The following is a 25,184-nucleotide window of genomic DNA, read 5'->3' as shown; positions in this document are numbered from 1 at the left end:
CTTTAGACTAGTCCGTCTACAAATGCTCCAATGGTTTCAAGTAAAGTTAATTACCGACTTTTTTTATTTTCTACGTAGACATTAAAGCTCATTAAAAAGCTCTCTGCTTCTGTTGGTTTCTCTCGCAAACTTTAAATACTAGTTAGTTTATGTTGGAGAAATATTACTGTAGCTCTTTCCGGGATTTTAAGCTGCATGGACGAGTCCGGCACGAAAATGCTGGAAGCTAAACTCAAAATGAAAATGTCAATAACAGAGCAGCTTTTACTGTGTGGAAGTCTTTTCTGATACCAAACGAGGAGACGAGTGAAGTCTGAAGTTTACTCAGACTTTGTCCAATGTTTGCCAAGCAAACCATAGCAATATATTTTTCGTCGTAAAAACTATAAAGCTTCTTGGTTATTACATGGAAATTGTTTCAATATCATTTGACTTAAAAACAGCACTTCATTTTTTCCTCAACTGATTCAATGTATTTTCTTCTGCACCTGCACCGAGCAGCCACCAGAGGGCGCCGTTTCCCTGCCGACACCCGGCCGTCTCTGCGACAGTGGGAGGTGTGAAGTTGCATCACTGATGAATGAATGTGTTTGTACTCTGTCCTCATGTTTACTTTACCGTCTTCAAGCTGCTGCCAGCGTTTCAATGTGACACAACTTGATCAATGTGAAACCCTGCGCTCCTGATTGGGTGTTTTGACTGTTTGCACGTGCACACACATTATTTTAGCCTATCGTTGTGTTGTCTACAGGCATGTTTATCCACCTGCGCATGTCTTATATGTGGAAAGATGGAGCTCTACCTCTAGATCATGAGGAGGATGAGCAGAAATAATAATAGTGAACAGCAGGTAAGAGGCATCTATTCAAAATGTTTGATTTACTTCAGTAAAGTAGGATAATTAGAGTAATCATATGATTGGATCCTTTATGAGGGATGTTAAATTATACTTCTCATATATTATTAATGCTGCAGGAATAATTACACATTTTTGTTGTTGCAGTAGGTTGAGATGAAGCAATCCTTTTACCACATTTTGTAGAATAGTTAAATGCATCATATTGATCATGAAATGTTACTCTGCGAAGCATTGGCTGTGTGTCCAGTGTTGTCCAAAGTTATTTCAGCACTAAGTGCATCAGATGAAAAATACGGAAACCTAAGGAGCAGCAGGTCCGCCTCAGTAAGCTCATTGCATTTAAGTGTAATAAATTCACTCACTCATCTGTATCTGTGTAGAGTTATTGCTCCACAGGTTGACAACTTTCTCTCTCTCTCTCTCTCTCTCTCTCTCTCTCTCTCTCTCTCCACCCACCCACCCCACCCCACATTGGCGTTTTCCCACATTAATATGCAATCATATATGTTATCAAACAGCAAAAAGTACATCAGAGCAAATCCCTCCTCGCCTCCAGCAGGAAGAGTAATACAGCACTGCTGAAAAAAACAAACATTACGCCATCCTCTGAGCTTCGCCTTTCTTTTGCTTTCTTTCCTTTTTTCTTTTTTCTTCCTATAAGGATTGACAGCGGTGGCACTCTGTGCACTGTCAGATTTTGTGCGTTTACCGGAGCTGGTGGGAGGACGTCGGCACTGACTGCAGCACATTGCTCTGCAGAGAGGGAGAAATCAGGCTGCGATGCCTGTGTGAGCTGCACGCCTGAAGACTCAGCAGCAGCAGCAGCAGCAGCAGCAGCAGAGTGGCAGGGAGGTGCTGCTGGAGTTTCTGCGCACACCTCTGGAGGCTGCTGCCGAATAGGGCCGAGGTGTCTCTGCAGCGCCGCAGCTTTTCACAGGGATACCGTCTCGATACGTGACTTCGAGCCTAAGCTGCCCTGGCTCGGGATCTAAGAGGGAGGGAGGGAGGGAGGAGGGAGGGGGGCTAGCGCGGCACCCCGCCCGTCTCTCCTCATTTGGACTGCAGGGATAACGACCTAAACCGTGATATCCCCGCGCAGAAACCACTGAGCAGGTGCTGGTGGCCGCGCTGTCACCATCCGTACACCGTGTCTTCCATCCCGCACCTCTGCGCCAAAGGTAAGCTCTGACACACAGTGCAGTCAGGAATGGAGGGACAGCGTAGGTGTTCATGGCTTCAAGCAGTGCTGTTCTTAACGATGATGATGATGAGGAGGATGATGATGATGCTCGGGCAGCAGAATATGTCATTTAACCACCGCAGCGTCGCCTTCTGCGTGTCGCGGTCTGTTGTTGTTGTGGTTTTGCACTGAAGGGGATAATTGATCGATGTTGGTTTCATGCGTGCGTCTTGTGCAAGAGATGCATTAAAAGAAAATGACGTAGGGAATTCCCACAGTAATCCAATAGCGAGCGATGACACCTGCACAGTCCGCCAGTGCGGGTCCCTATATGGCCTGCTCTGTCATGTGCGCACAGCGGCAGCGCGCGCGGCCTCGGCACAGCGCACATACTGTGTCCAAATGATTAAAGTTGGAGAGCAACTGTTATGTAACGTGATTTTGCTGACGTGATTCTGCCATGAGCGGGGGTTACCTTCACGTTTCCTTTTGGTCCAAGATGTTCAGATTGCAGAGAGGTGCCTGTGTTTACGTTCACATCACCGTGAACCACTCAGAGCACAAGGCAGCTCATGACACTTCATTTAAAATGTCACTATGAAGGCATTTATGGGATAATGTTTACATCATATCTGCATTTTGTATATAAATGCTGCTTTAAGATGACTTGTTCTTTTTCCCCCTCAAGGGGTTTGATTTGATTTAATCTGCAAAACTGCAAACATGCACAGCTTTCAAAAACCTGATACACTCTGCACTTATGTCGATTATGAAGTCAAGATTTATCAGCTGTTTTGTCCCTTGATATCATCAGAGGTAAACCTGTGATGTCGATGATGCTCTTTCTCTTTGAATGCCTGTTGCAGGTGTTTCTGATGAGTCAGTGTGTGAAGTTCGAGGTTGTGGATGGAAAAGTTAAGAAATCCAAAATGCTGTCCTGTCCTGTGCTGGACACTAAATCCTCTGAATTTAAGGTTACAAAAGTATGTAGCCGCAGTGCTATCATCCGTCTGTTATGTGGATTGCTGTCTCAAATCAAGTTGGGCATTCTGACTGTTGTTGTTCAGAAATGAGAGGATGAGAGGATGGAGCAGGAGGGGGTTGACAATGTTACAGATTCACCTTTTATTTTGAATATTACTCAGTTAATCGTCAGCACTTATCTGTAATTTGAGGCCTTGATATAGGTTCAGTGAGTCCTCAGTGATAGCTTAAATATTACCTTAATGCTAGACATTAGAAAGCTGCCACAGTGTGCTTAGTATTAAAAAATAAAACAGCAAGAGTAATGATTTGTCTGCTGTTTGCCTGAAAAATCTAAAAAGCACTTATATACTGAAACACAGCTGTGAGGTAATGTTCAATGGCTGGAAATAAATGGAGGTGACACCTAGCAGACTCTAGCAGTATCCACCTGTCACTCAAACTTGACACACACTGAAATATGTATATTTTAAAGGTGTAATATCACTTTTAACAGGTGGGTTATATAAGAATGTAAAGATGTCCTGGTTGGGAAAGAAGAAGCTGTGACCAGCAGAACTCTTTTTTTTTATTTGCTGACTGTTAAAGTGTAATTACATCAAAGCAACAATAAATGTTTCCACCTCAAAATAGTCATCTGAGTGGATGTAACACTTCAGCAGGCAGCTCTACATGTAAGTCTGGCAGCAGGCTGCGGCTCTTTCGTACAGCTTTACGGCAGCCAGTTAGCACATCTTGATTCTGTTTGGTATAAAGCCTGAGGCTACGAGACGGGAGAGGAAGGTGAAGAGAGAATGAGAGAGTGACCGAGCAGGAAGCACAGTGCACATCCCTCCAGATGTTTTTTCCCAACAGCCTGAGACGTAACGTTAGGCTGGATTGCTATCAGTCATCGTTGTCTCATGTTTAGCAGCTTCACCGGCTGCAGAAAGTCGTCTAACCCCCCCCCCCCCCCCCCCCCCAAATAAGTCTCCAATAAGGCATGAATTCATCATCATGTTTGCTTATCTTAGGCCAAATGTTGTTTCTGTAACGGACAGAGTCATATTTGTGTAGCAGTTCAACAGTACCACTTCAGTCCACACAGGTCGTTGGCTTCTTATAACACCGCTCCTGAGTGGGAGCACACGGGGAGCCTGTGCTTTACGACAGTGCAGTTTCACTCAGACACCTCAAGTTGGTGCCAAAGAGCACAGAACCAGATTCCTGAATACTGTTGCTTTAAAGTTAGACATTTAAATAAGAGACATAGTGGGGATTGTCCTGCTCTCAACTGTCCATTAGAGTAATGCACTCTGCTGACGGCTACGTTGACCCGCCCTTAAACACGTGGCTCTAAAGTAAGAAGATGAAGCAATCCTCTGTAATCAAACGTTTAATAAATGAGGAGGAATATGCTGGACTGTACAGCTTGTTGGATTACATTTGAGATGAGAAATGGAGGCATTGTTTCGAGGAGGTGACAGTTTGTTGAAGCTGCAGATTTATCCACCCACACCTTGTTTTTATCCTCATGTTACCTGATGAGACCTTTCTCCTTGAAGACGTGTGGGTTTGTACAAACACCTCTTCAGCGAGATCTCCTTGCAAGTTTCACACACCTGTTACAGGAAGGAGGAAAACGTATCCCATCATCAGGTGTCACAGCAGGTCTGTGTGTATTTGCACTTATTGTCACATTATGGTTTAGACAGGATCAGAAGCCGTACGACGCAAACTCTCAGCTTGACTTTGAAGGTAAAAGATTCAAATCATAAAGAAGAACATTTCTATCATATTGAGGATCGTCCGTCATGCACCAAAAGTTACTGGACATCATCTCACAGGTAGTTTAGGTTCGTCATGATATCACAGTCCTAAAGAAGTCCTAGAAGTCCTATATACAAAAATTACAAATGGCGTCCTCTCGTCTGCTCCTCTGATCTATGTCAGTGTTTCCCCTCCCATTCATTGGCCCGACGTGACCTCCCATCGAGTTACCAAACAAAAGGCACAAAATACTTTGGGGAATTGTTTGTGAACTTGTTTTATTTCACCAGAGCGCGATCGCTTTTACGTCTTTTATCTCACAGTTTCATCGCTGACAACAAACAAATAAAAGGAAGAAAGAAATGTTGAATGCCTTCCATAAATCAAACACAGCCCGTGTTCCCCTTCACAGGGAGGGGGGCGTTGTTCTCGGAGAGGGCGATATCAATCAGTTTTTCAGGCCGTTAAAGCTATTTTGGTTCTGGCTGAGGCCTGTCATGAGGGATGCCTCCTGACGAGTGACTCATCCCAGACATGTACACCCAGGGCGATGTGTTTAGAGAAACACCCCGAGCGGGACGGGGCTGCTCTTTTTTCTGGGAAGTGGGAACATTCTGGCACCAACTCGGCGGTCTGTGTTGTCTCCGAATGAGTCAGAGAGCTGCGACGTCCAGCGAGGCCGCGCTGCAGTGATGCTGGTTGAGCCGCAGTCTTCGTGGACCTTTGGCTTCATGCTCAGCTTGTGGAGAGAATGTATTTACTTCTTCTGTTCTGGGTCAGAATAAGTGTTTGAAGAGGTTTGGTTACGAATGTGATTGGGGTTTTTGGATTAGATTTGGTGCATTTGTTTCAGCTTTGTTCTTCACCGCATGTGTCAGTGAGGCTCAATAAGACCTCAGTGCCAGCTCCCCAAGGTGCCCGTTCTGTCAGGCTGGAAAGAGCAGCAGTCACCTCCAGAGGGGTCCCGGTGCTGACATTACCACACACACACACACACACACACACACACACACACACACACACATGGCCAGGGAGGATCAGAGAGGAAGGGAGTGAGGAGGAGGAGGAATCCCTTCAGTGACATCACAGAACCTCACGGCTCATGACACATATTGCAGATAAATAAGAGACTTTATTTTCACTGTTGATCACTATCAATCTATTTACATTTGGGATATATTTATGTATCATCATACAGGTTTATACATGTCCTGTAGTTGGGTACTTCCTGTACCTCTCATTTTCTCTACAATATTTTAACCCAGAGATACAATGAGATGATGTTTGGGAAACACTCCTGTAGCTCCCCTGCTGAAAGTCTTTAGATTTTCTGTGTTGGCAGCGTGTGTGAACACAAGCGGCTGAGCAGCAGGATGATGACGCTTTTTTCATGCAAACGGTGCAAAAACCATAAAAGCAAATTGTTACAGGATGATTAAAATATTGAATGTTTTTTTAATGTAACCTTTATTTAACCAGGTAAGTAACCCACTGAGATCAAGAACTGGCCAAGAGGGCAGCAGCACACGTCATGAACACGGTGTGAGAAGGTCTCTGATTCGTTGGACACATACAGTGAACACTTGGCGTTGATAAACTGTCATCACAACATTGTATGTTGCAAACATTATGCTGTGGCTTTCCTGACCCCGCTGTCAGGAACATGTATGAAGGAAGCGTGCTGAAGATCGTCCTCACACTTCCTGTTTGAATAGGTGTCAGCTTTACTTAAGGCTATTTCAACAATAATATAATGACATAACGAGAATGCAACTTTATCCCACAGTCCCAAGCTGAGTCACAACTTTATCAGACTTTGTCTTTTGTTGTTGTTCAGATGGAGAGACTCCCAGTGGCAGAAATGAATGTTCCTTAAATCAACAATTAACTAATTAGTAAAAGATTTTCTTCCATTCTACTCGAGATTAGAATATTAATTTTTCAGGGGTAACAAAAACTCACGAAGCACAAACATTTACCACTGCAGTATGTGTTTAATAATGTGTGTGTGTGTGTGCGTGTGTGTGTGTGTGTGTGTGTACAGGTGACAGCAGTGCAGGCGCCTCTGATTCTACAGATTCAGCACATATTTTGGTTGCATGAGGTGTGAGGGGAGACGTGCAGCCTCCCTGCTACCCGGCTGCCTGTCACTCACGCCTGTCACACGGGACGCTCCACAGCCTCTCCATTTATAAAACACACAGCTGTCACAAATGACAAATATCTCCCGATATCTCCTTCTGCCACTCCACCAGATCCTCTCCTGCACGTGTCGTCATCACGCAGGTAGTCTCAGTGGTTCAACCATCACCGTGCTCCAGATGCTGTTTCAACCAAACCAACCATAAATCCAGAAACGGACAAAGAGGAGGAGCTGAGGTGGGCTTCAAGCCGACACGCCCACCTGTCAAATCAGACTCACCCCAAAATAATTAAGCAATTGAATGAAGCCTTAATAAATCAAAACAGAAATCCCTCTCTGTGCAGCTTTAACAATGACATAAAGATACCATGTTATTTTTTTGATCCAGGACTTACATGTTTATTTCTGCGGGAAAAATCAGCTTTTAACTCGGGTGTTCATGTGGAGTCTGGGTGAACTGCAGTTTTCTGCCTCCTCCATATTGGCTTCATTTTTCAACTCTGCTGCACAGTGATGAAGAGTACTCAGTATGTGGGTCCTCCTCACACACAGTACTCAAAGGTGTCAAATTTAAAAGCATTTTAATGGTTAGAAGTAGAAACACAAACTACATTTTCTCTAACACCTTGTTAATCTGTGTCAGTTTAGGCCTGGAGTCGATCAATAATCCCATATCAGGTCAAAGCTGAGCCGGGCAGTCCAGTCAGGATTATGAAAGAAAAGGCAGGATTTGAGAAGAAAATGGAGCGGGGTGAGTCCAGATTGTTCAGTGCCCTCCCCTGAGGTCATGTTCGGGTCTGTGCTGCTGCGTGGAGCGAGTCAACAGACTCTTCATCCACACAGCCGCAGCGTCTCCCGCCGCACAGCATGCACAGAGTTTCTGTTGACAATGCTTCGGAGTACAATGCCTGGCACACATGAGGAGGGTTTGCGTGGACCACACAGTCATATAGCAAGTCAGCAGTTTAACACACGTTTACCTCTTTCTGTTTTTTTGATGGTTAATGGAAAATTGCCCCTCCATTCTGCTGCAAGATGAACACACGTGAGCAGGATTTACGTATTCCTGCATCTGTGATGAAGGTTTTATTCTGTCATAAATCCCCTGTATGTGTGTGTGTGTGTGTGTGTGTGTGTGTGTGTGTGTGTGTGTGTGTGTATGCATGTGCTTGTGTGTGTGTGTGTGATGAAGCCACGCTCTGGTAATCTTGTCGAGTCAGGGGCGTCCAGGCTTTCCCCATGTCAAATGCAGCAGATCTTATTTCAATATCAGGCCCGGCTTATGTGGAAACACAGCCAATCCACATACATCAGCTCCGAGGCCGGTTCATCATTTCTGTTCAGTCGGTTCAAAATGCAAAGTGGATTGATTCAGAAGCTCAGGAGCAGTGTACACCGTGTATTGGACCATTTTTCAAACACCCTACTGCCTTGAAATTGCTTTTGAAATCATTTCCAATCTTTGTGCAGGGAAGGTTTCCCTCAATCACACACACACACAGTCTGCTTGTTGTCTTTACATTGATACGTCTCTGGATCACAAACCAGACCGACGGGAGGAGAAGATGAATGACAGGACAAAGCAAAGTAGACATCCAAAAGCAGTTTGCGAACCATGTGATGCGTTCACCTCGGCCTCAGATTTGAGCCTTTTGTCAGTTTGATAAATGAGCTGAAGACAGACGTCAGTCGGTGCAGTGGATGGAGAACAGAGCGAGGTGAAAGGGACAGGTGAACAGAAGCAGTGCCTTCAACACACAGCTCAATTGTTGTTAATGAATTTAAATTAACAACAACGTGTGGTTTTGTTGGTTTAGTCGGTCATCATCTCGCCCAATGGAAAGTCAGGGGTTCGATCCCCAGCTCCTGCAGCCACACGTCCCATGTGTCCTGTAAGACACTGAACCCCAAGTTGCTCCTGCTGCTTCGTCAGCGGCGTCCACTGTGTGAGCCAATAAAAACCTGAGCTTGATACCATGGGAGTGTTTTGTAACATGCAGTAAACATGATTATTTCTTCTGTCCAAAAAGACGTTTTAACATGGATGCAGCTCGAGGAACTGCACTTTCTTGCATTTGGTTTTATTTACAACCCCAGAGGTTACTGCTGGGTGAAGATTCCCATTGGTCGTGTGTTTTTCGAAACCTGCAATGTTTTAGATGAAAACACCAAAAACAAACTTCTTATGAGTTAGCAGCTTTAGTCTCAGTAGCCTGGAGAAGGATGAAGCCATGGTTTATTCATGCAGATTCTGATCTCTTTTTCTGAATGATGCTGTCTTTGAAGCCTATTTTAAGCCGGACATATTATTTATGCATGACACGTTAATAAAAAAAAAAAAATCGGATCAGTTACAGGCTAAAAATATCTGTGCCCAAGCTTGATTAAAATCCTGACACGCTGTCCCACAGTCATGTGCATGTCCTCCTCCGCTGGCTGCTGCTAGCTTGATGTTTATTTTACTGTTATGAGGATGGTGTTCTGTCCTATATGCCCTGTATGTGAGAATACACAAGAGATGAACCCTGGACATGTGGTCAGCTCTTTGGTGAAGAACAAGAAAAGTATTATTAATATCTAAATATAGGAAGGAAATGTAGCAGTCAGTGTTGCAGATATTCAGGATTTGAAACCTGAGTGACAGGTGTGCAGTTTCACAGGTTTGCTTATTTGAAGGCTCCTAACTTTACAGTCTGCATGTTTTTATTAAATACAGCGTTGCATACGGCGCAGCCCACTCGCTGAGCCCTGCAGAGGAAGCACTGGTTTCAAAGCATCACTGGACAGCTCAGCTTTTGAGACATATACCCACTTAAAATGCCAAAGATATCAGAGCTTAGCTCAGACTAAAGCCCACACAGTTTTCCGGTGACTGAACAGGCACATATTAGCTGAATATTACCCCTCCCAAAAAAAACCCCCCTCTGCTTCTCTGCCTGTCTAAAAAAGCAGCTGCCTTTGGCGAGACTCAGAAGTCACATGCCATCACTCTCTTTAAAAACAAAATGGCTCTGATGGAGACGGCGCTCCCCAGACGGCTCCCAAACTGGCATCTGCTGATTGAAGAGTTTCCTGGGAGGCAGATGCAGCTGCCTGTCTCCTTTTACTGAGGCGGCCTTATACTGACAGAAACCATAGAAGCACAGATGCAGAGACGTGGAAATCGTGTGTGTGTGTGTGTGTGTGTGTGTGTGAGTGTGTGTGTGTGAGTGTGTGTGTAAGGGTTTGTAGGATGATTTAAAGATTTAATTTCCCAGTAGTTACATGGAAATGATTGACGACACGTCTCTTCATACCCAGAGATAATAAATGCACTAAAGCTCCTTTCACACATGCAGCACAAAACATTTGTAGATCATTTCAGGACAGCCTTCCCCTGCAGCTGTTTACAACACTCGATTCATGATGACACTAGTTTTTCTATCAGTACACGTTTGATCCGATTCACAGTACCAACAAAAGAGTGGAAAAGTGGCGAACGGATACGAGTTTAGAGCCTCACTATTTTCACAACGATCCCACCATTGGTTGTGTTGTGCAATTCAAAGGGCGGCTGTGGCTCAGTGGGTAGAGTCAAGGAAGGTCGAGGGTTCGATCCCCAGCTCCTGCGAGCAACATGTCTGATGTGTCCTTGGGCAAGACACTTAACCATGAATTGCTCCCCCTGCTCTTCTGTTCGAACGCTTGGTGCGCTAATTCGAAGAAAAAAAGGGGTTGAATATTAGCTGCTGCGTTCACACACTGGGTGGAAGTGGAAGAAAAAAAAGTCAAACACGGGGGCGACAGATTGTGCTCACATGTTTGGAAGTTTCAGGAGTTGTAGTCCATGTGGGAAAGGTACCGAAAATGTTTCATGAATGTATCAAAGAGGTAAATCAATGAGAGTTGAATCCTGACCTTCATGACTAAGAGTTGCAATGAACTGCCAACGAAAATAACCTAAAGATAGGTAATATTGATAAAAAGATTTCTGCACATCCATTTCCTCTTTCAGGAGAAGAATCCTTGTCAAAAGATGGAGTAATGAAAATTGGTAACAGGATCACCGATGACCAATGGGTGATCAGTCCTTGTTGCAGCAAACATCTAGAAATCCTTTCATCTCTTTTGTTTGGGCGTTTTGTTTTCACCTCATGATTCTTCTCTCTCCGTCTCTTCAGGTCGCCGTCGGACAACGTGAAATGAGCGTGGACAGATTCGTAACGACGTAAAGACCCAGAGAGACGATAAGTGGAGTTTTCATGTCAAAGGAATCAACACATCATTGCTAAAGCTCCTTCTGGTCCCTGTCATCACAGAAACGCTCTTCATGAGGATTTCAGTTCAGTCCTAAGAAGCTTCTCAGTCGCTGTTTTTACTCCTGGTTGCCGCCCTTTAACCAACAGTCCACCATGCGTCCTTCCCTGGCCACAGCAGTCCTCCCTCCAAGAACCCGTTCTCACAATCCGCCCAACCTCGCAGTTGGGGGCCGTGAACACCTGTCAGCGCCTCGAAGGCGTAGCCCCCATCTCCGACACACGCTGAGTCCAGAAAACCTTCGAACTCTCGCAGAGAGGGGCGGAGCTGCTGTGGATACCGTTTCTATGGTCAGCAGTCCCATCGGCCTGCCACGAGCTAACAGCGACACGGATCTCGTGACCTCCCAGAGCCGCTCCTCGCTAACGGCGTCCACTTTGGAGTACACGCTGAACCGGGGCCAGAACCTGGTCATATCCTGGGATATTAAAGAGGAGGTGGACGCTACAGACTGGATCGGCCTGTACCAGATTGGTAAGTGGATTTTTATTGTATAAAGTTGAAGCTGATTTGAACTTTTCTCAGGTGGACGTCGAGATCCAAGCTTAACATTCAAGAAATATCCGAGCCAAGACTCCTGAAGGAAAGGTTCAGGTCAGGGAATTGCAAATCAAAATCAAATTATTTTTGTTTAAATTCTAAACGATGAAAACGTTTTCTGCAGACCTGAAGCACAAAGCTCTCCTCTTGACGTTGGCTTGAATGTTCGGAGACTTTTAAAAGTGCAGAACTTCAGATCAGATTTTGTATTCAAGTAGAAGAAAGGTCTGACCAGTCTCTCCTACAGTGCAGAAAACTTTGCAGGTCAAATGCATGTCACCAGTTCATTGCATGTATTTTAAATCCTTTGTTGAATGAATTTGTTCTTTAAAATATTTCTTTGGCAAAAGTCAGATTTGGGGTGAAATACACGACACAAGTTCAGCGAAGAGATAAATCTTTCTCCACAGAGGTCGCTAAACTGCACACACAGGAGCTGTAAGGAAACTCTTCTGTTATCAAAGAGCTTATTGTTATTAGGTCACAAGTCATTGTTGCCTGTCATGGCTTTCAACTAAACATAAAGTCTTGGAAATATTACATCTGATAAGATATTTATTATAGATGGACTTATTTTCAGTCCTTACATTTAGAAGTGCTGCGTTCACATGGCGTCTGTTGTTCAGAGTGGTAATGAGATACAGACTGAGTCAGCAAACAGCTGGATCAGCAGTGAGCTCAGAGGTAACGTCAGCTCCTGATCACATGCTTGGAACAGGAAGTGATCACAGGTGCTCGTTGATCAGTATTACTGTATTACTTTTCACCAGGATGGACAGATCCACCTGAAGGTTTGAGCCTGATCGCCTTCCTCAGCACGCAGGTCAATGTTTTTCTCCCTGTCAAATTCTGTCTCTAAGCAGGATAAGCTTATTGAAAGTCCCCCCCCCCCCCCCCCCCCCCACACACACACACACTCAGCTGAGAGCTGTGCACGCTTTGTGATGGTGTGTATGTTATTGTACACCGAGGCAGAGCTGTTACATGTTGAGTCAACAGCTCCTGTTGCAGTATTGACTCAGAGTTGGACTCTACTTGGCGACTCTCATCCCTCAATAATGAAACACTCGGATCAGCTGAAAGGCTGGAAGGTCGCACGGGTCAAGACAGCTCGTATCCTGAAGGCCTGCCACGATCTCAGACTGTTCAGAAACAGAAGCAAAGATAAGAAGAGCAACAGATGAAGCGTCAAGAACACTGAAGAAAAAAACCAAAAACATGTCGTGGTCATGATCTGTCTCAACAGAGGAGTCAAGATTTAGCATTTCCAGATTCTTCATTTTGACAATTTTAACAACTTTTTTTTGTAGATGTCACTTTGGGCTGTCTGAAATTACAATGACTTATTTTTTTTTTTTACAAATGATGTTTTTGTTATTTTATGAGCTAAAGATTGATCAGCAGAAAGAGTTAGTCGCAGCTCGGGTACAGAGGCAGACGTTCTGTCTGTCATGAACTATTTAAAAGCTTCAGACTTGTGGAAATGCATCAGGACAGGTGAACGACATGAGACCAAACGTGAGAGCTGTCTGCACTGAGAGTGGACTAAAAGCCCATTGTCATGACTAAAGGCTGTTTGTTTGTATCACAGTGGGATTTCCACTAAGATCTTTGCACTTATTAAACAACGAGACATTTTGACTTTTTGTTGGTTTATGTAAAAATGTGAATTACTTCCTGTTAGCTGCCCAGCGCTTCCACTAGTTTCAGGATTCGTTAGAACATGTGGCCGGCTGTGGCTCAGAGTCGGACGTCGCTCAACTGGAACATCGAAGGTTCGATCCCCAGCTCCTGCAGCAACATGTCCGACGTGTCCTTGGGCAATACACTAAACCCCACGTAGCTGCCGTTGCTTCGTCGTTGGCGTATGAATGTGTGTGAATTGGGATCAGTCACTTTTGGTGGTCACTCTACACAGCAGCCTCAACCATCAGTGTGTGAATGTGTTGAGCTTTAAGTAGTCAGAAGACTAGACAAGCTCCAGCCCATTTACCTTTTCCCTGAAGTATTGTTGAACAGCACAACCAGTGTTGCATCACGCTGGCTCCACTGTGATGTGAGTTTGTTTGCTCCCTGTCACTTCAGACTGATTACAGTGAAGCAGAGAGTCAAAGTTGTCTCTTCACACCAGATAATAGCCGGCCTAAAACAGTGTCATTTAGAGGAAACTTGCAGTCAGTGAGCTGTGCAGCATGATGTATTGTGTTAGTAATGGATAATGGATTTCTGAACACAATGAATGTGCTTGACTTCTAAGAGGTCACACAAACCTGCAGTGAAACAGATCGCTGGATATTCTGGACATCACGCCATTATTTCAGGAAGAAAAAACATTCAGTGTTCGAGAGTTTGAAACGTGTTTCTGACTCCCTCCAGGAGCTCCCTGGTCTTGTTTGTTGACTGCGTCTTCTTAACCTTTACCTTGTAGGTGAAAGTGCTGTTTAGGAGAAAGAGATAGCGTAGACTGCTGAGCCGGGCGTCAGGTCACTTCATATCGACCACAAGGCCTCCAGGACTTCATTACCTGCACCAGGGTCTTAAATCCCAGAGGGGCCACCACTATCCTCGACTAAGCAGACATTCAATGATAAGCAACTTGCCCTCCCCTCAACACACACACACACACACACACACACACACACACACACACACACACACAGGCTTGCTTATGCACACACATATTCTGCAGACACACTCCTCCCTTTCCAGTCAGCTGAGTTCGGTGCTTCATTAATCTGTGTGTAAAAGTGCTACGTACAGCGGAATTCCCCCTCCGTGTTTTTAACTCAGAGGAAGTTTGGTGTTTGTCCTTCTGGTTAGAGGTTATGTGGATGCTATTTTGGGAATGGATTTCACTGATTAAAGGCAAACATGTGTTTTGAAAGCCTGCAGACTAAACATACTAAAAGACGGAGCAGAGGCAGCTTTTTTTTTTCCTTTTCGTTTCTTGTAGCAGGAGCAGGATCCACAACGTAGACAGTGTAATTTAACAGTCCAATCAGGAGGCATGTCAACACAGTGAGACAAAGTCGACACACACACACACTAACCCTAACCCTAACTAGCATACTGTATATTCTCCTCTGCAGATGAAACCAATCCGTCAAACGTGTGGGACTGTAAAAACCGAGGCGTGAATGGCACGCAGAAGGGTCAGATCGTCTGGAGGCTGGAGCCCGGCGCCTATTTTACAGAGCGTAAGTCCACCAAGCTGCGAAAAACACAAACTTCCTTTTTATCCTCCAAGAATAAAAAACACTCATTAACTCTTCAATATTTATCAACCAAGATTGTTTTTATGTTTCACTGTAATAAAGTTAAAACTATATTAAAGTGTCTTCAGCTCCCACATCCTATAACTCTGTGCTGCTTTCTCTGCAGCTGAGACGAAGATCTGCTTTAAGTATTACCACGGAGTGAGCGGAGCCCTGAGAGCCACGACGCCCTGCATCACTGTGAAGAACCCTGCTGTCCTGGTCTGTGTGTGTGTGTGTGGTGTGTGTGTGTGTGTTTGTCAGTGCATCAGTTTTACATTTTGACATTTAGATTCTCAGGCTTAGCACTGTTATCATTGTGGTCTCCTGAGAAGTGAGAGATGCCTGCAGAGAATCAGTGCACATTGTTTTGTTTCATGCTTTCAAATGCTCTCCATTCAAATTACTGGAAGTGGATTTTTGATGTGAAAAAAAAAAAAGCTGGAAAACTGTCTGAAATGACGTTCTTGTAGAAGTCTTCGAAGGTCATGTCGAGTACACAGGGTCTGTTTAAAATAGAGCGTCGCAGCCTGGCGTGTAAGTCGACGTGTCATGAGGATAGTTTCATCTCCTCCTCGTAAATGTGCTTCTGCTTTAGCATCTCCATTTATGTAAACTTAAAAGGCCGCTGTGTGTTTCTGAAATGTGCGATGTTCCTTTCCAGGTGGAGGGGCTGTCAGAACAGGTGGGCGTCGAACATCCGAGAAAGCTGATCAGCTTTACTTTGACAGGTGAGTTTACATATTGAGCAACATTCGAGCTGCTGTTGTAAAATGAAAATGGAGAGGCAGCTGCACAACGTTACTTAAAGAGAGCATCACTGCCTTTGCCTCCTGCTTGTTTAAGACCTGCGAGCCCTCGGCCTGAAGAAGGGGATGTTTTTCAACCCTGACCCGTACCTGAAGATGTCCATCCACCCGGGGAAGAGGAGCGTCTTCCCCATCTTCAGCCACCACGGACAGGAACGGCGGTCGGCCATCATCGCTAACACCACCAACCCCGTCTGGCACGGAGAGGTGACGTTTTAGTTTCCACCTCATCACCTGTCATAAAGTGTGTGGGGACTGGACTGACCGTCTCTGTTTCTACCTCTTTGCAGAAATACACATTCGTAGCACTAATGACGGACATCTTGTACATCGAGGTGAAGGACAAGTTTGCCAAGAGTCGACCAATCATCAAGCGCTTTCTCGGTCAGCTGACTATCCCTGTGCAGAGACTCATAGAAAAAATACCTGGGTATGTAATAAACGCACTGAGTCGTGCTGCAGACACGAGTAAACAGTCAGGGGAAGGACAGAGGGACACATTTTATGACTTCATCACTGATGCTTTAATGCTTTTTCTTTTTAATGAGGCTGGAGGATTTATACGTTTTGAGGTCTAAATTATTAACCAGTAAAGAGAATCATGTATTTGTCCGAGTACAGCTCGGCTGGCAGTGGTGAGACGTGCTGTAATGGTTCCAGTGTTATCCTTTGGGCTGGATTTGGCCAATTGATAAAAGTCCTCAAACAGTGTTTGTGTTTTTGTCTTACAGCCTCAGATTGTTCTTCAATTTGTCCGACAAAATGACATGATGAAAGGATCCCTGCAGAGACAATTATATGATTTTCAGACCAGTCAGATCGCTCTCTTATCAGCCAGCAGAATCCATTCACAACATTCATGTTTTTGTAAAGGTCACAGAACATGTAATGCTGCCTCAGCTTGTTGGTCTTTTGTGATTTGGGTGTTTTAAAGTGCAAAATTGGATCCAAGAAAACATCAAAATGAGGGATTGTTGCAGGATGTTAAATAGTCTGGTGGCCTTCACGCAGTGTAGCTGTGTTGTTAAGCTAACGACCTTGGTTAGAAACTCGACATTAAGAACTGCAATTTTATCTGCAGCTTTTGAAAGTTATTTTTTTTATCAGTCAGGACTTTAGGAGCTGACGTGCAGCACCAGGCTGAGGTCGGATTAGAAACTCCCGGCTGCTGCGATGTCCACTATAGCCTCCGTACATGGAGCCCGCTACACAACCGCCAGGCTATCAAACGCCACACTATCTATTGTCGATGTGACAGGGTTTGTTTGTGATGGACCGGGTTACTCTGTAGTGTGTGTGTTGTTAAACTGTAACCTGACAATGGACTGCAAATGAAAATTAGTTTTAAGCTAACTCTGGTACAAAACATCAAAAGGCAAAATCTATATCATACGGCTCCTTTTTTTTTTTTAATAAATGAAAAAAAAAAGAAAAGTCTTATCTCAACAACAACCTTGATTTCTGTCCAAGCATCCCTTCACTGGCTCCCAACACGCTTCAGAATTGATTTGAAGGTTTTACAGTCAAAGCCCCCTCTGTCCACTCCCACCACAAAACACAATGTGTTCGCATTTGACCCTTCGACAGTCAGGCTTTCTTTTTCCATTCTTTCTTGGTGTTTCTGTATTCTGCTATTGTTGTTTAATGGACAAGTTTAAACTGTAAATACACTTTTCAGTTATGAGCTCTTCGAGGATCACACGGTGTAAAATCTTTGTTTTTCGTTTTGTTTTCCAGAGTTCAGCCTGTGAGTTTCTCCTTGTGCAGACGGCTGCCCACTGAACATGTGAGTGGTCAGTTACAGTTCAAAGTGGAGCTCACATCGACAGGACCAGATGGTAAAACAGCATTACATTTATTTTTGACCCTACTCCACTGCTTCTCTTCCTCAGCACAGAAACACAACCTTTGTCTTCCTCCTGCAGGTGCCTCTCCAGATTCCATCATCGGCATGTCGTCCTTGAACGGAGCTCCAGGGACTCCATCTGATGATGAGGATCTGCCCCATCATCTTCCAGGAGTAAATATTGTATCAGTGGTCTCTGCAGGTCCGTCTCCTACCGGCTCGCAGGGCTCACAGGGCACGTGGGAAGGCGGGGCCTCGGCCTATCCAGAGAAGGACCTGTGTCTCATCGGAGCCGAGGCGAGATATGTGGACGCTGAAAGTTTGTCAGGCCATGAGATGCTTCAGAGGTCACTCATTGAGGGCCTGGATGCTATTGAGGCACCCAAAGGTCCCGGGGAAAGACCCTTGGGTGCGGCCTCACCTAAACTGCGCTCTAGCTTCCCGACACACACCAGACTCAGTGCAATGCTGCACATCGACTCAGACGAGGACGATGACAGGTCCGGGGCCAATGACATCACCCCGGTGCCGCTGTCGCCGCTGCTGATGAATGGGGAGCCGCCGGATATTCCTGATGAAGATGATCCATTTCCTGAGATCCACGAGGAGGCCGAGCAGCTGGAGCCCTCGGCGCTGGAGGAGGAGCCTGGAGGCGCCGCTGGGACCGCAGGTGACTTACCTCCTGAGGCAGTGGCGGCTCTGGAGATTGGAGCCGGTTTAGACTTGGATGACTTGGAGCCAGACGTCTTCTCCGAGGTGGACGACACTCCTTTCACAGAGGCAATGTCCCACAATGCTCTACCAGAAGGTGGAGAAATGCCTGAGGAAGGTAGGGCGGGTCTTGAGGACCCCTCCTCAGAGATTGACACCTGCTCCATGGCAACAGCCCAGCAGACTGTCGCCTCATCGTCAGAGAGCTGTCCAATCACACTGACCACGGCTGTGGTGAGTTCATTATCATTTCATCACCGTCGAAGATGAAAATCTCTGTTCAATTACTACCAAACCTTCAGGGTGCCATTTATGGCTGCGGCTCATTTTTATTATCTTTATGAAATGTCAACTGAAGATTTCCACTGAAAACGACACAAGGGCGTTAGATATTTATCACTTTGTTTTAAGGTCAACAAAACAGAGAATGGATTATTTTTAATTTGCTTATTGGTTAATGGTCTCTCTGTGTTTGTTGTTTTACATTTCACACAAAGTTAGCCCACAGAGGCCAGTCATAATCACAGCACACGTTTCTGAATGTGTGAGTGAAAGTGAAGCTGTGACTGAGCGTCACACGTGGAGCAGCAGAACCCTCCTCTGGGTCCTAGCCCCAGCTGTGTTTGTGTGACACTGCACCATGATACATTATTCAATACAAGCTGGTAGATGCACTCCTCACAGTTAGTACGTTTGAGAAGCTTTTTGTGTTGAGCGAGAGAAAAGATCTTTGAACAGAATGTAAGTGTGAAGCCGTTTTCATGTGATTTAGAGTCAAACGCCTACATGTCACTGAATGTTTACATGAACTTCAGTTCTTACAACTTTCTTTTTGGTTTCCTTGGTGATGGAGCCAGCACGACCTCATGTTGTGATTTTTTACCGGCGTTCTGTTATTCACAGCAGTGCGTGTGAACGTCTTACACATAAATGTATTTGAGATACTTAATGTTTGTCTTGTGTTTTCTCTTCTTCTTGTATTCGTGGGGGTTTCCTGCAGGAGGCGGAGGAAGGAGCAGAGACGGCCATCGACCCGGGGGGAGACGCAGTCTCAAACGTCCCGCCAACCACTCAGGCTGTAGACGATGAAGGCGGCGGGCCGGTCAGCGTCGCAGAGGCCGGAGGAGAAGCTCCTCCGACCAGCGCGGCAGACCAGGTCGAGGAGGTCATTGTGAGGAGGCTGAGCGTGCAGGGTGCTGGGGGCGTGGCCGAAGAACCAGAAGGGGCGGGGGCAAAGCCAAATGAGGAGACGGGCTCCCTGGATTCAGAGCAGGTCCTCACGGAAACAGATGGAGAGGAAGGTACTGAAGTTTTGATGAAGATTTTTTAAAGGCACTTCTTTAAATTGATCAGTTTAGGTTCAGGTGTCTCTGTTTCTCTGAAAATAACAAAACTAAACCGTTCAAACAGAATCGATGTAAGTCAAACCAACACCTTGTCTTTTGTTGTGTTTCGTGTTCAGGTTCTCATGTCAACGGCCATCCTGTACGCTCGCTTCCTTCTGTGCGTCATGACATCCACCGATACCAACGTGTGGACGAGCCTCTCCCTCCCAGTGAGTGTGTGTGTCTGCATGCACTGTCTCCTTTTGTCTCTTGTTTCCGTGTGTCTCTGTGTGTTTCTGTATTAATTCATGTGTGTCCATTGAAACTACAGTCTGGCACCAAAATAAACTACAAATCATTGACTACAAAATGTTCTCATAAGACTTTAAGATTGGAGAATAAGTAACGGCATTTCCACCAGCTGGTGCAAAAATGAGCATGCAACAAAAAAGCGAACCCATTTGGTGTGTTAGACTTTACACTAGCTTAACATCATTCTCTCATTTTGAGGTTTAAGCACTTTAAATTCGCACTGACCACATTTTAAAGTGCAGCTACATGACAATAAATCACATATATTATTTGAACAGTTGAGTTCATCTGAGGGTATTAAACATTCATTTCCCCTCAGACTGGGAGGCTCGGATTGACAGCCACGGCAGGATCTTCTTTGTGGATCACGTGAACAGAACCACCACATGGCAGCGTCCCACCGGACCTCCTGCCCCGCAGGGCCTGACCCGGTCCAACTCCATTCAGCAGATGGAGCAACTCAACCGCAGGTGTGTCTTCTAAAAGAGAGAAGTATAATAACCCTCATGTTTCAGTTTAGTTCTCGGTGGTAGAAAACCTTTTCTGAGAAGTAAAGAAATGATATGAAGCATCAACATCAGCTGTTTTTAACAAAGCAGGAAACAAAGTCTCCCCTCTCAGACCTTTTCTTGGTTTTTCTGTTTTACTCTTAAAGAAACAAAGAACGAACGTTGACATAATCAACACAGAGGCATACAAAGACGTTTAGTGGGAAGATTTAAAGTTGTTGTTTTACTGGTAATCTCTTCCTCTTGATCGCAGGTACCAGAGCATCAGGAGGACCATAACCAACAGTGATCGGACAGAAGAACCTCCGCCCGACCCGCTGCCTGAACCAGACAGTGATCTGTTGCCTCACTCCATTTCTGGTTAGTTTCAGAGGAAACAGGAATAGAGAAAAGACAGTCGTTATTCACAAGAACTGTGTTTTCATTTGATCAGTTCTCATGACTCATCACTTGAAAATGACGAGTCTGAAAAGGCTCAAATATCTGAGAGCAGCAGAAGTCTGTACAGGTGTTTAATTTGACTTCCCTGGAAGATCAAGCCGAATGTGTAATGATGAAATGTCTTGTGTTTTCAACGATCTGCTCCTCTTCTCTCTTTTTGTTGCAGAGTACAGACGAGACAGTGCAGTCACTCACTCCAGTGGTCGCTCGCGGCTCTCCCTGCTGCTGCAGTCCCCCAGCGCCAAGTTCCTGTGCAGCCCCGACTTCTTCACCGTGCTGCATTCAAACCCTGTCAGTCACTCACACTTCACTGTCTCTGTCACTTGTGACCATGTGCCTTTTTTTTCTTTCTTTTTTACTACTGTCAACATACAATCAGACCTGCTTTAGTTTAAAATGAAGTTGGAAATATGAACGAAAATTAATTGGATTAATGAGCCTTAAAGGCGGGGTTGGTCATTTTCTCCAGATTCACATTTTAAGATGTTGGTTTAAATAGTTTTTAGGTCCTGACAGAAATCCTTCTCTTCTTGCGGTCATTGACCCACACTTAAAACGTGTCACTGATGACGGAGTTTATACTTTGAGTTCACTTACCGCTGAATGAGACGTGAGACGATGTAGTTTCGACACGATGCAAGAAATGAGCTGAGGTCCACCTCCGGAGAAACGGCGCTCTTGCGTCTAAGTGAGGGGACGTGGCTTTAGACGGAGCACAGAGGGGATGCAATCATCCACTGTCATTCATCAAGTGTTGGACGTGACAGTTTTCCCTTCAACAGTGATCAATAATCGAAATACCTTCCCAGTAACTTTTTGTGTATCACAAACATTTCACAATGATTTGTTGTTACGATAATCTTTAACAACCTGGTATGTTTGGTATAAGATAAGTACGTGCTTGTCAGTCAGTGTAAGGTCAAGCAGCTTCATTTTTCGAGGCATATTAGAAGTGTTAAATGAGAAGGACCAGCATTAGAATTAATAAATAAATTAGGATCTTAAAATAAAGGGGCAGTACAGATAATAATACATTTTCAAATCTGAGTACAGAATCCTGTTTCAGCACCTTTTGTGTCTGTGCAGTGCATGCTTTGTGCAGATGTGCTCAACATCTCTCATCTTCTCTCCTGTCCCTCTGTGTGAACTCCATCAGAGTGCCTACCGCATGTTTACGAGCAACACCTGCCTGAAGCACATGATCAGTAAGGTGCGACGGGATGCTCACTACTTTGAGCGCTACCAGCACAACCGCGACCTCGTCACCTTCCTCAACATGTTCTCCAACAAACAGCTGGAGCTTCCTCGAGGCTGGGAGATGAAGCACGACCACACTGGGAAGGTAGGTGTGTGTGTGTGTGTGTGTGTGTGTGTAAACCTTCCCCTTGACTTCAAACCTTTGCTTTGACCTCGACCCCAAAGCTTGTGTGGCTTTATTGATTTCAGTCTTTTCTCGGTTGTCCTCAAGTATTTTTTTCTCATCCTTACTCACACTGAGCTGCAAGTGAGGATTGGTTTTCAGAGCACATACAGTGGAGCTTTTTTTATACATGATTGTTGCTATTTACATCTCAATCCTCAGCCTTTCTTCGTGGATCACAACTGTCGCTCTACGACCTTCATTGACCCACGCCTGCCCCTCCAGAGCTCTCGCTCCACTGGGCTGCTGGCCCACCGCCAGCACCTGAGCCGCCAGCGCAGCCACAGCGCCGGGGAGGTGAGAGACTAGCCCCCACTGCACCACTTGTCACCTGGAGTCAACTTAAAGCTCACAGAGACACTGCAATGCTTTTTAGAGGCCAGGATGAAGGAGAGGGGGGAAGATGCTTAGTGTGTTTCTGCTTCACAGGAGGAGAAGTTCTCCTGCTGTAGTCGAGCCAACGAGCAGAGAAAACTGTGCTCCTTTCAAATGCACGTTAAGGCAGTGGACGAAATAAACAGTAAACTGCAATTAATTTATATCGTTCTCTTCTGGTACTACTGAAATGAGGAATTATATAAGTAAGTCATAATGCCTTTAGTAAAAAATATCACTTTTTTACCTCATTAAAGCTCCTGTCTGTAGTTTGCACTAATTGTGAAAGAGGCTATAATTAGTATTATTGCCTTTTTATGGCTTACAAAAGCCATCAAGAACTTAAGTGTAAAGAGTGGCGTGCTGGGAACCTTAATGCGTGTAACCACTGCTGTTGGTTTGCACTCACTGACCCTCATTCCTCCTCTCCAGATCTTAGTGTTGTTCTTATTCTGGGATGTTCATCTCTTTGGGGTAAAGCGTCTGCTCAGTGAAGCACTGTTGCAGTGTGTCCTGCAGAATGACTCGATGCCTGGGCGGTGGAGTTTGCAGGGGAGAGGGGTGCATAATGGTTTATTTTAAAGAGAACATACTATCTCCCTTCTCCATCTTTTCAAACAGTCCCCCTGTGCTCTAAATGAAACATGCTGAGCTTTGGTCCAAGTATAACATGAATCAAGCAGCAGAGGAGGTTTGTGAACCTGTAGAAACCAGCTCTCTCAGAACGCTCCGTTTTGGTGTGTGTCTCTTTAAATGCAATAAGCCCCGCCCCCTGAGTTTTCCTTGTAGACGTCATTCCTTCACTAGTGGGAAATAACAATGGCAGATCTGTGCTAATGTTTCACTCTAGACTGGGGTGTAGTCAATGGATGGAGAAAACAGGGGAGGGGAGGTTTTTTTTTTTACCAGAATTACACTGTGACATCACAAGGGGGGCATATTTAAAACGGAGCATTTTTCTCTGTGTGGTAAGACCACAAACAAAGACCTGGACGGATTTATTTCACATTTTGGGGGATCAGTAGACACTCTACATTAATTTTAGTTTATGAATACAGACAAAATAATTAAAAACAGGAAACATACTTAGCAGCCATAAAGACGATTAGGCAGCCCACCCAGGTATATTCTGTTTACACACACTGTGTTGTTGTTTATTTATTTAGCTTTGGCTTGAAAACAAGCATTGACATTCTGAGATAAGAAGATTATTGAGTTGAGATCTTTAATGAGCAACCAAAATGTACGTGTTATGATTATAAAGTGTCTTAAAATAAAATGTACTGATGTCTGTCTGTTTTTTTTGTGACAAATAACCTCTGTATAGTTGTTTTTACATGTTTGGCTTTTTGAATCTTGAATTTCCTTTTCAAGAGAACTTTATTGATGCAAAACGTTGAATGTTGGTATGACAGATGTTAGCGTAGCATGGCGTCGTAGCCGTTATGTTACATTATTCTCATCCTCACAGCTTGGTATTTGTTCTGTGCTTGACTGAATGGATACACATCACATCTTGGGAGATTGTAAACCTCTCTACTTTCTTTGCTTTGGAGAGAGATTCGATCTTATTACCGTAATGTGAGTCTGTCTCAGAACTCGGATGCGACCTGAACTGTAGTGCATTCTTTTGTCACAGGTCGTGGACGACTCTCGCCAGCCCAACCCGCCCGTCATGCCCCGCCCCTCCAGCACCTTCAGCGGCTCCCGGAGTCAGTACCAGGATGTGGTGCCTGTGGGTAAGTCGGACAGGTTCAGGTTGTACACATGCATCGATGCCACATTAAACCCACATTAAACAGATTCATGTTCCTTATTCATTCCTTCAGCCTACAATGACAAGATAGTGGCGTTTCTACGGCAACCCAACATCGTTGAGATCCTGCAGGAAAGACAACCTGAGCTCGCAAGAAACAACTCCCTCAAGTATGTTTCTGTTTTTTCTCCTTCTATGTTTCATTACTTTCTAGTCTTCTTCCCCTCCCTCTCTTCCTCTCCAGCCGTCCTCCATTATTATCATCATCATCATCATCAGTCAACCTGAACGCTCAGTTAACCTTTAATCCTAATGGATTGTGTCACTTCACACCCTAATGTGTGTGTGTGTGTGTGTGTGTGTGTGTGTGTGTGTGTGTGTGTGTGTGTGTGTGTGTGTGTGTGTGTGTGTGTGTGTGTGCAGGGAGAAGGTGCAGTTTATCCGCACTGAGGGAGTCAACGGGCTGGCTCGTCTCTCCAGCGACGCTGACCTCGTCATGCTGCTAAGGTGAGGTCTTTGTGTGTGTGTGTGTGTGTGTGTGTGTGTGTGTGTGTGTGTGTGTGTCCGTTTTGCTGAGAATTACTGCAAGAGTTTGTCTCTTAAGGTCTTGGATTTTTCGATTACACTTTGAGTAACTTGCTTCTTGGAGGAATTCTGAGATGAGAAATATTTAAT

At 44.9% G+C, this 25,184-nt stretch overlaps 1 protein-coding gene across 1 annotated transcript in view; it reads left to right on the top strand.

Moving 5' to 3' along the window:
* The first annotated feature begins 1,524 nt into the window (after positions 1 to 1,524).
* Positions 1,525 to 25,184, top strand: part of hecw2a (HECT, C2 and WW domain containing E3 ubiquitin protein ligase 2a) — a 39,320-nt gene continuing 15,660 nt past the window's right edge. The window contains exons 1-19 of the mRNA XM_079356761.1: positions 1,525 to 2,037; positions 11,076 to 11,685; positions 14,841 to 14,948; positions 15,133 to 15,227; positions 15,670 to 15,736; positions 15,852 to 16,021; positions 16,105 to 16,244; positions 17,552 to 17,652; positions 17,740 to 18,605; positions 19,372 to 19,672; positions 19,834 to 19,926; positions 20,328 to 20,478; positions 20,771 to 20,877; positions 21,125 to 21,249; positions 22,115 to 22,300; positions 22,541 to 22,675; positions 24,393 to 24,492; positions 24,583 to 24,679; positions 24,933 to 25,016. Of these exons, the coding sequence (XP_079212887.1) occupies positions 11,307 to 11,685; positions 14,841 to 14,948; positions 15,133 to 15,227; positions 15,670 to 15,736; positions 15,852 to 16,021; positions 16,105 to 16,244; positions 17,552 to 17,652; positions 17,740 to 18,605; positions 19,372 to 19,672; positions 19,834 to 19,926; positions 20,328 to 20,478; positions 20,771 to 20,877; positions 21,125 to 21,249; positions 22,115 to 22,300; positions 22,541 to 22,675; positions 24,393 to 24,492; positions 24,583 to 24,679; positions 24,933 to 25,016 (3,305 nt within the window). The 5' untranslated portion in view covers positions 1,525 to 2,037; positions 11,076 to 11,306. The remainder of the gene's footprint in view (positions 2,038 to 11,075; positions 11,686 to 14,840; positions 14,949 to 15,132; positions 15,228 to 15,669; positions 15,737 to 15,851; positions 16,022 to 16,104; positions 16,245 to 17,551; positions 17,653 to 17,739; positions 18,606 to 19,371; positions 19,673 to 19,833; positions 19,927 to 20,327; positions 20,479 to 20,770; positions 20,878 to 21,124; positions 21,250 to 22,114; positions 22,301 to 22,540; positions 22,676 to 24,392; positions 24,493 to 24,582; positions 24,680 to 24,932; positions 25,017 to 25,184) is intronic.

The sequence above is a fragment of the Symphodus melops genome (assembly GCF_947650265.1).
Source record: "Symphodus melops genome assembly, chromosome: 12".
Classification (NCBI taxonomy): Eukaryota; Metazoa; Chordata; class Actinopteri; order Labriformes; family Labridae; genus Symphodus; species Symphodus melops.
Note: the sequence above shows the minus strand (reverse complement) of the source record. Positions and strands in the feature narration are given on the sequence as shown.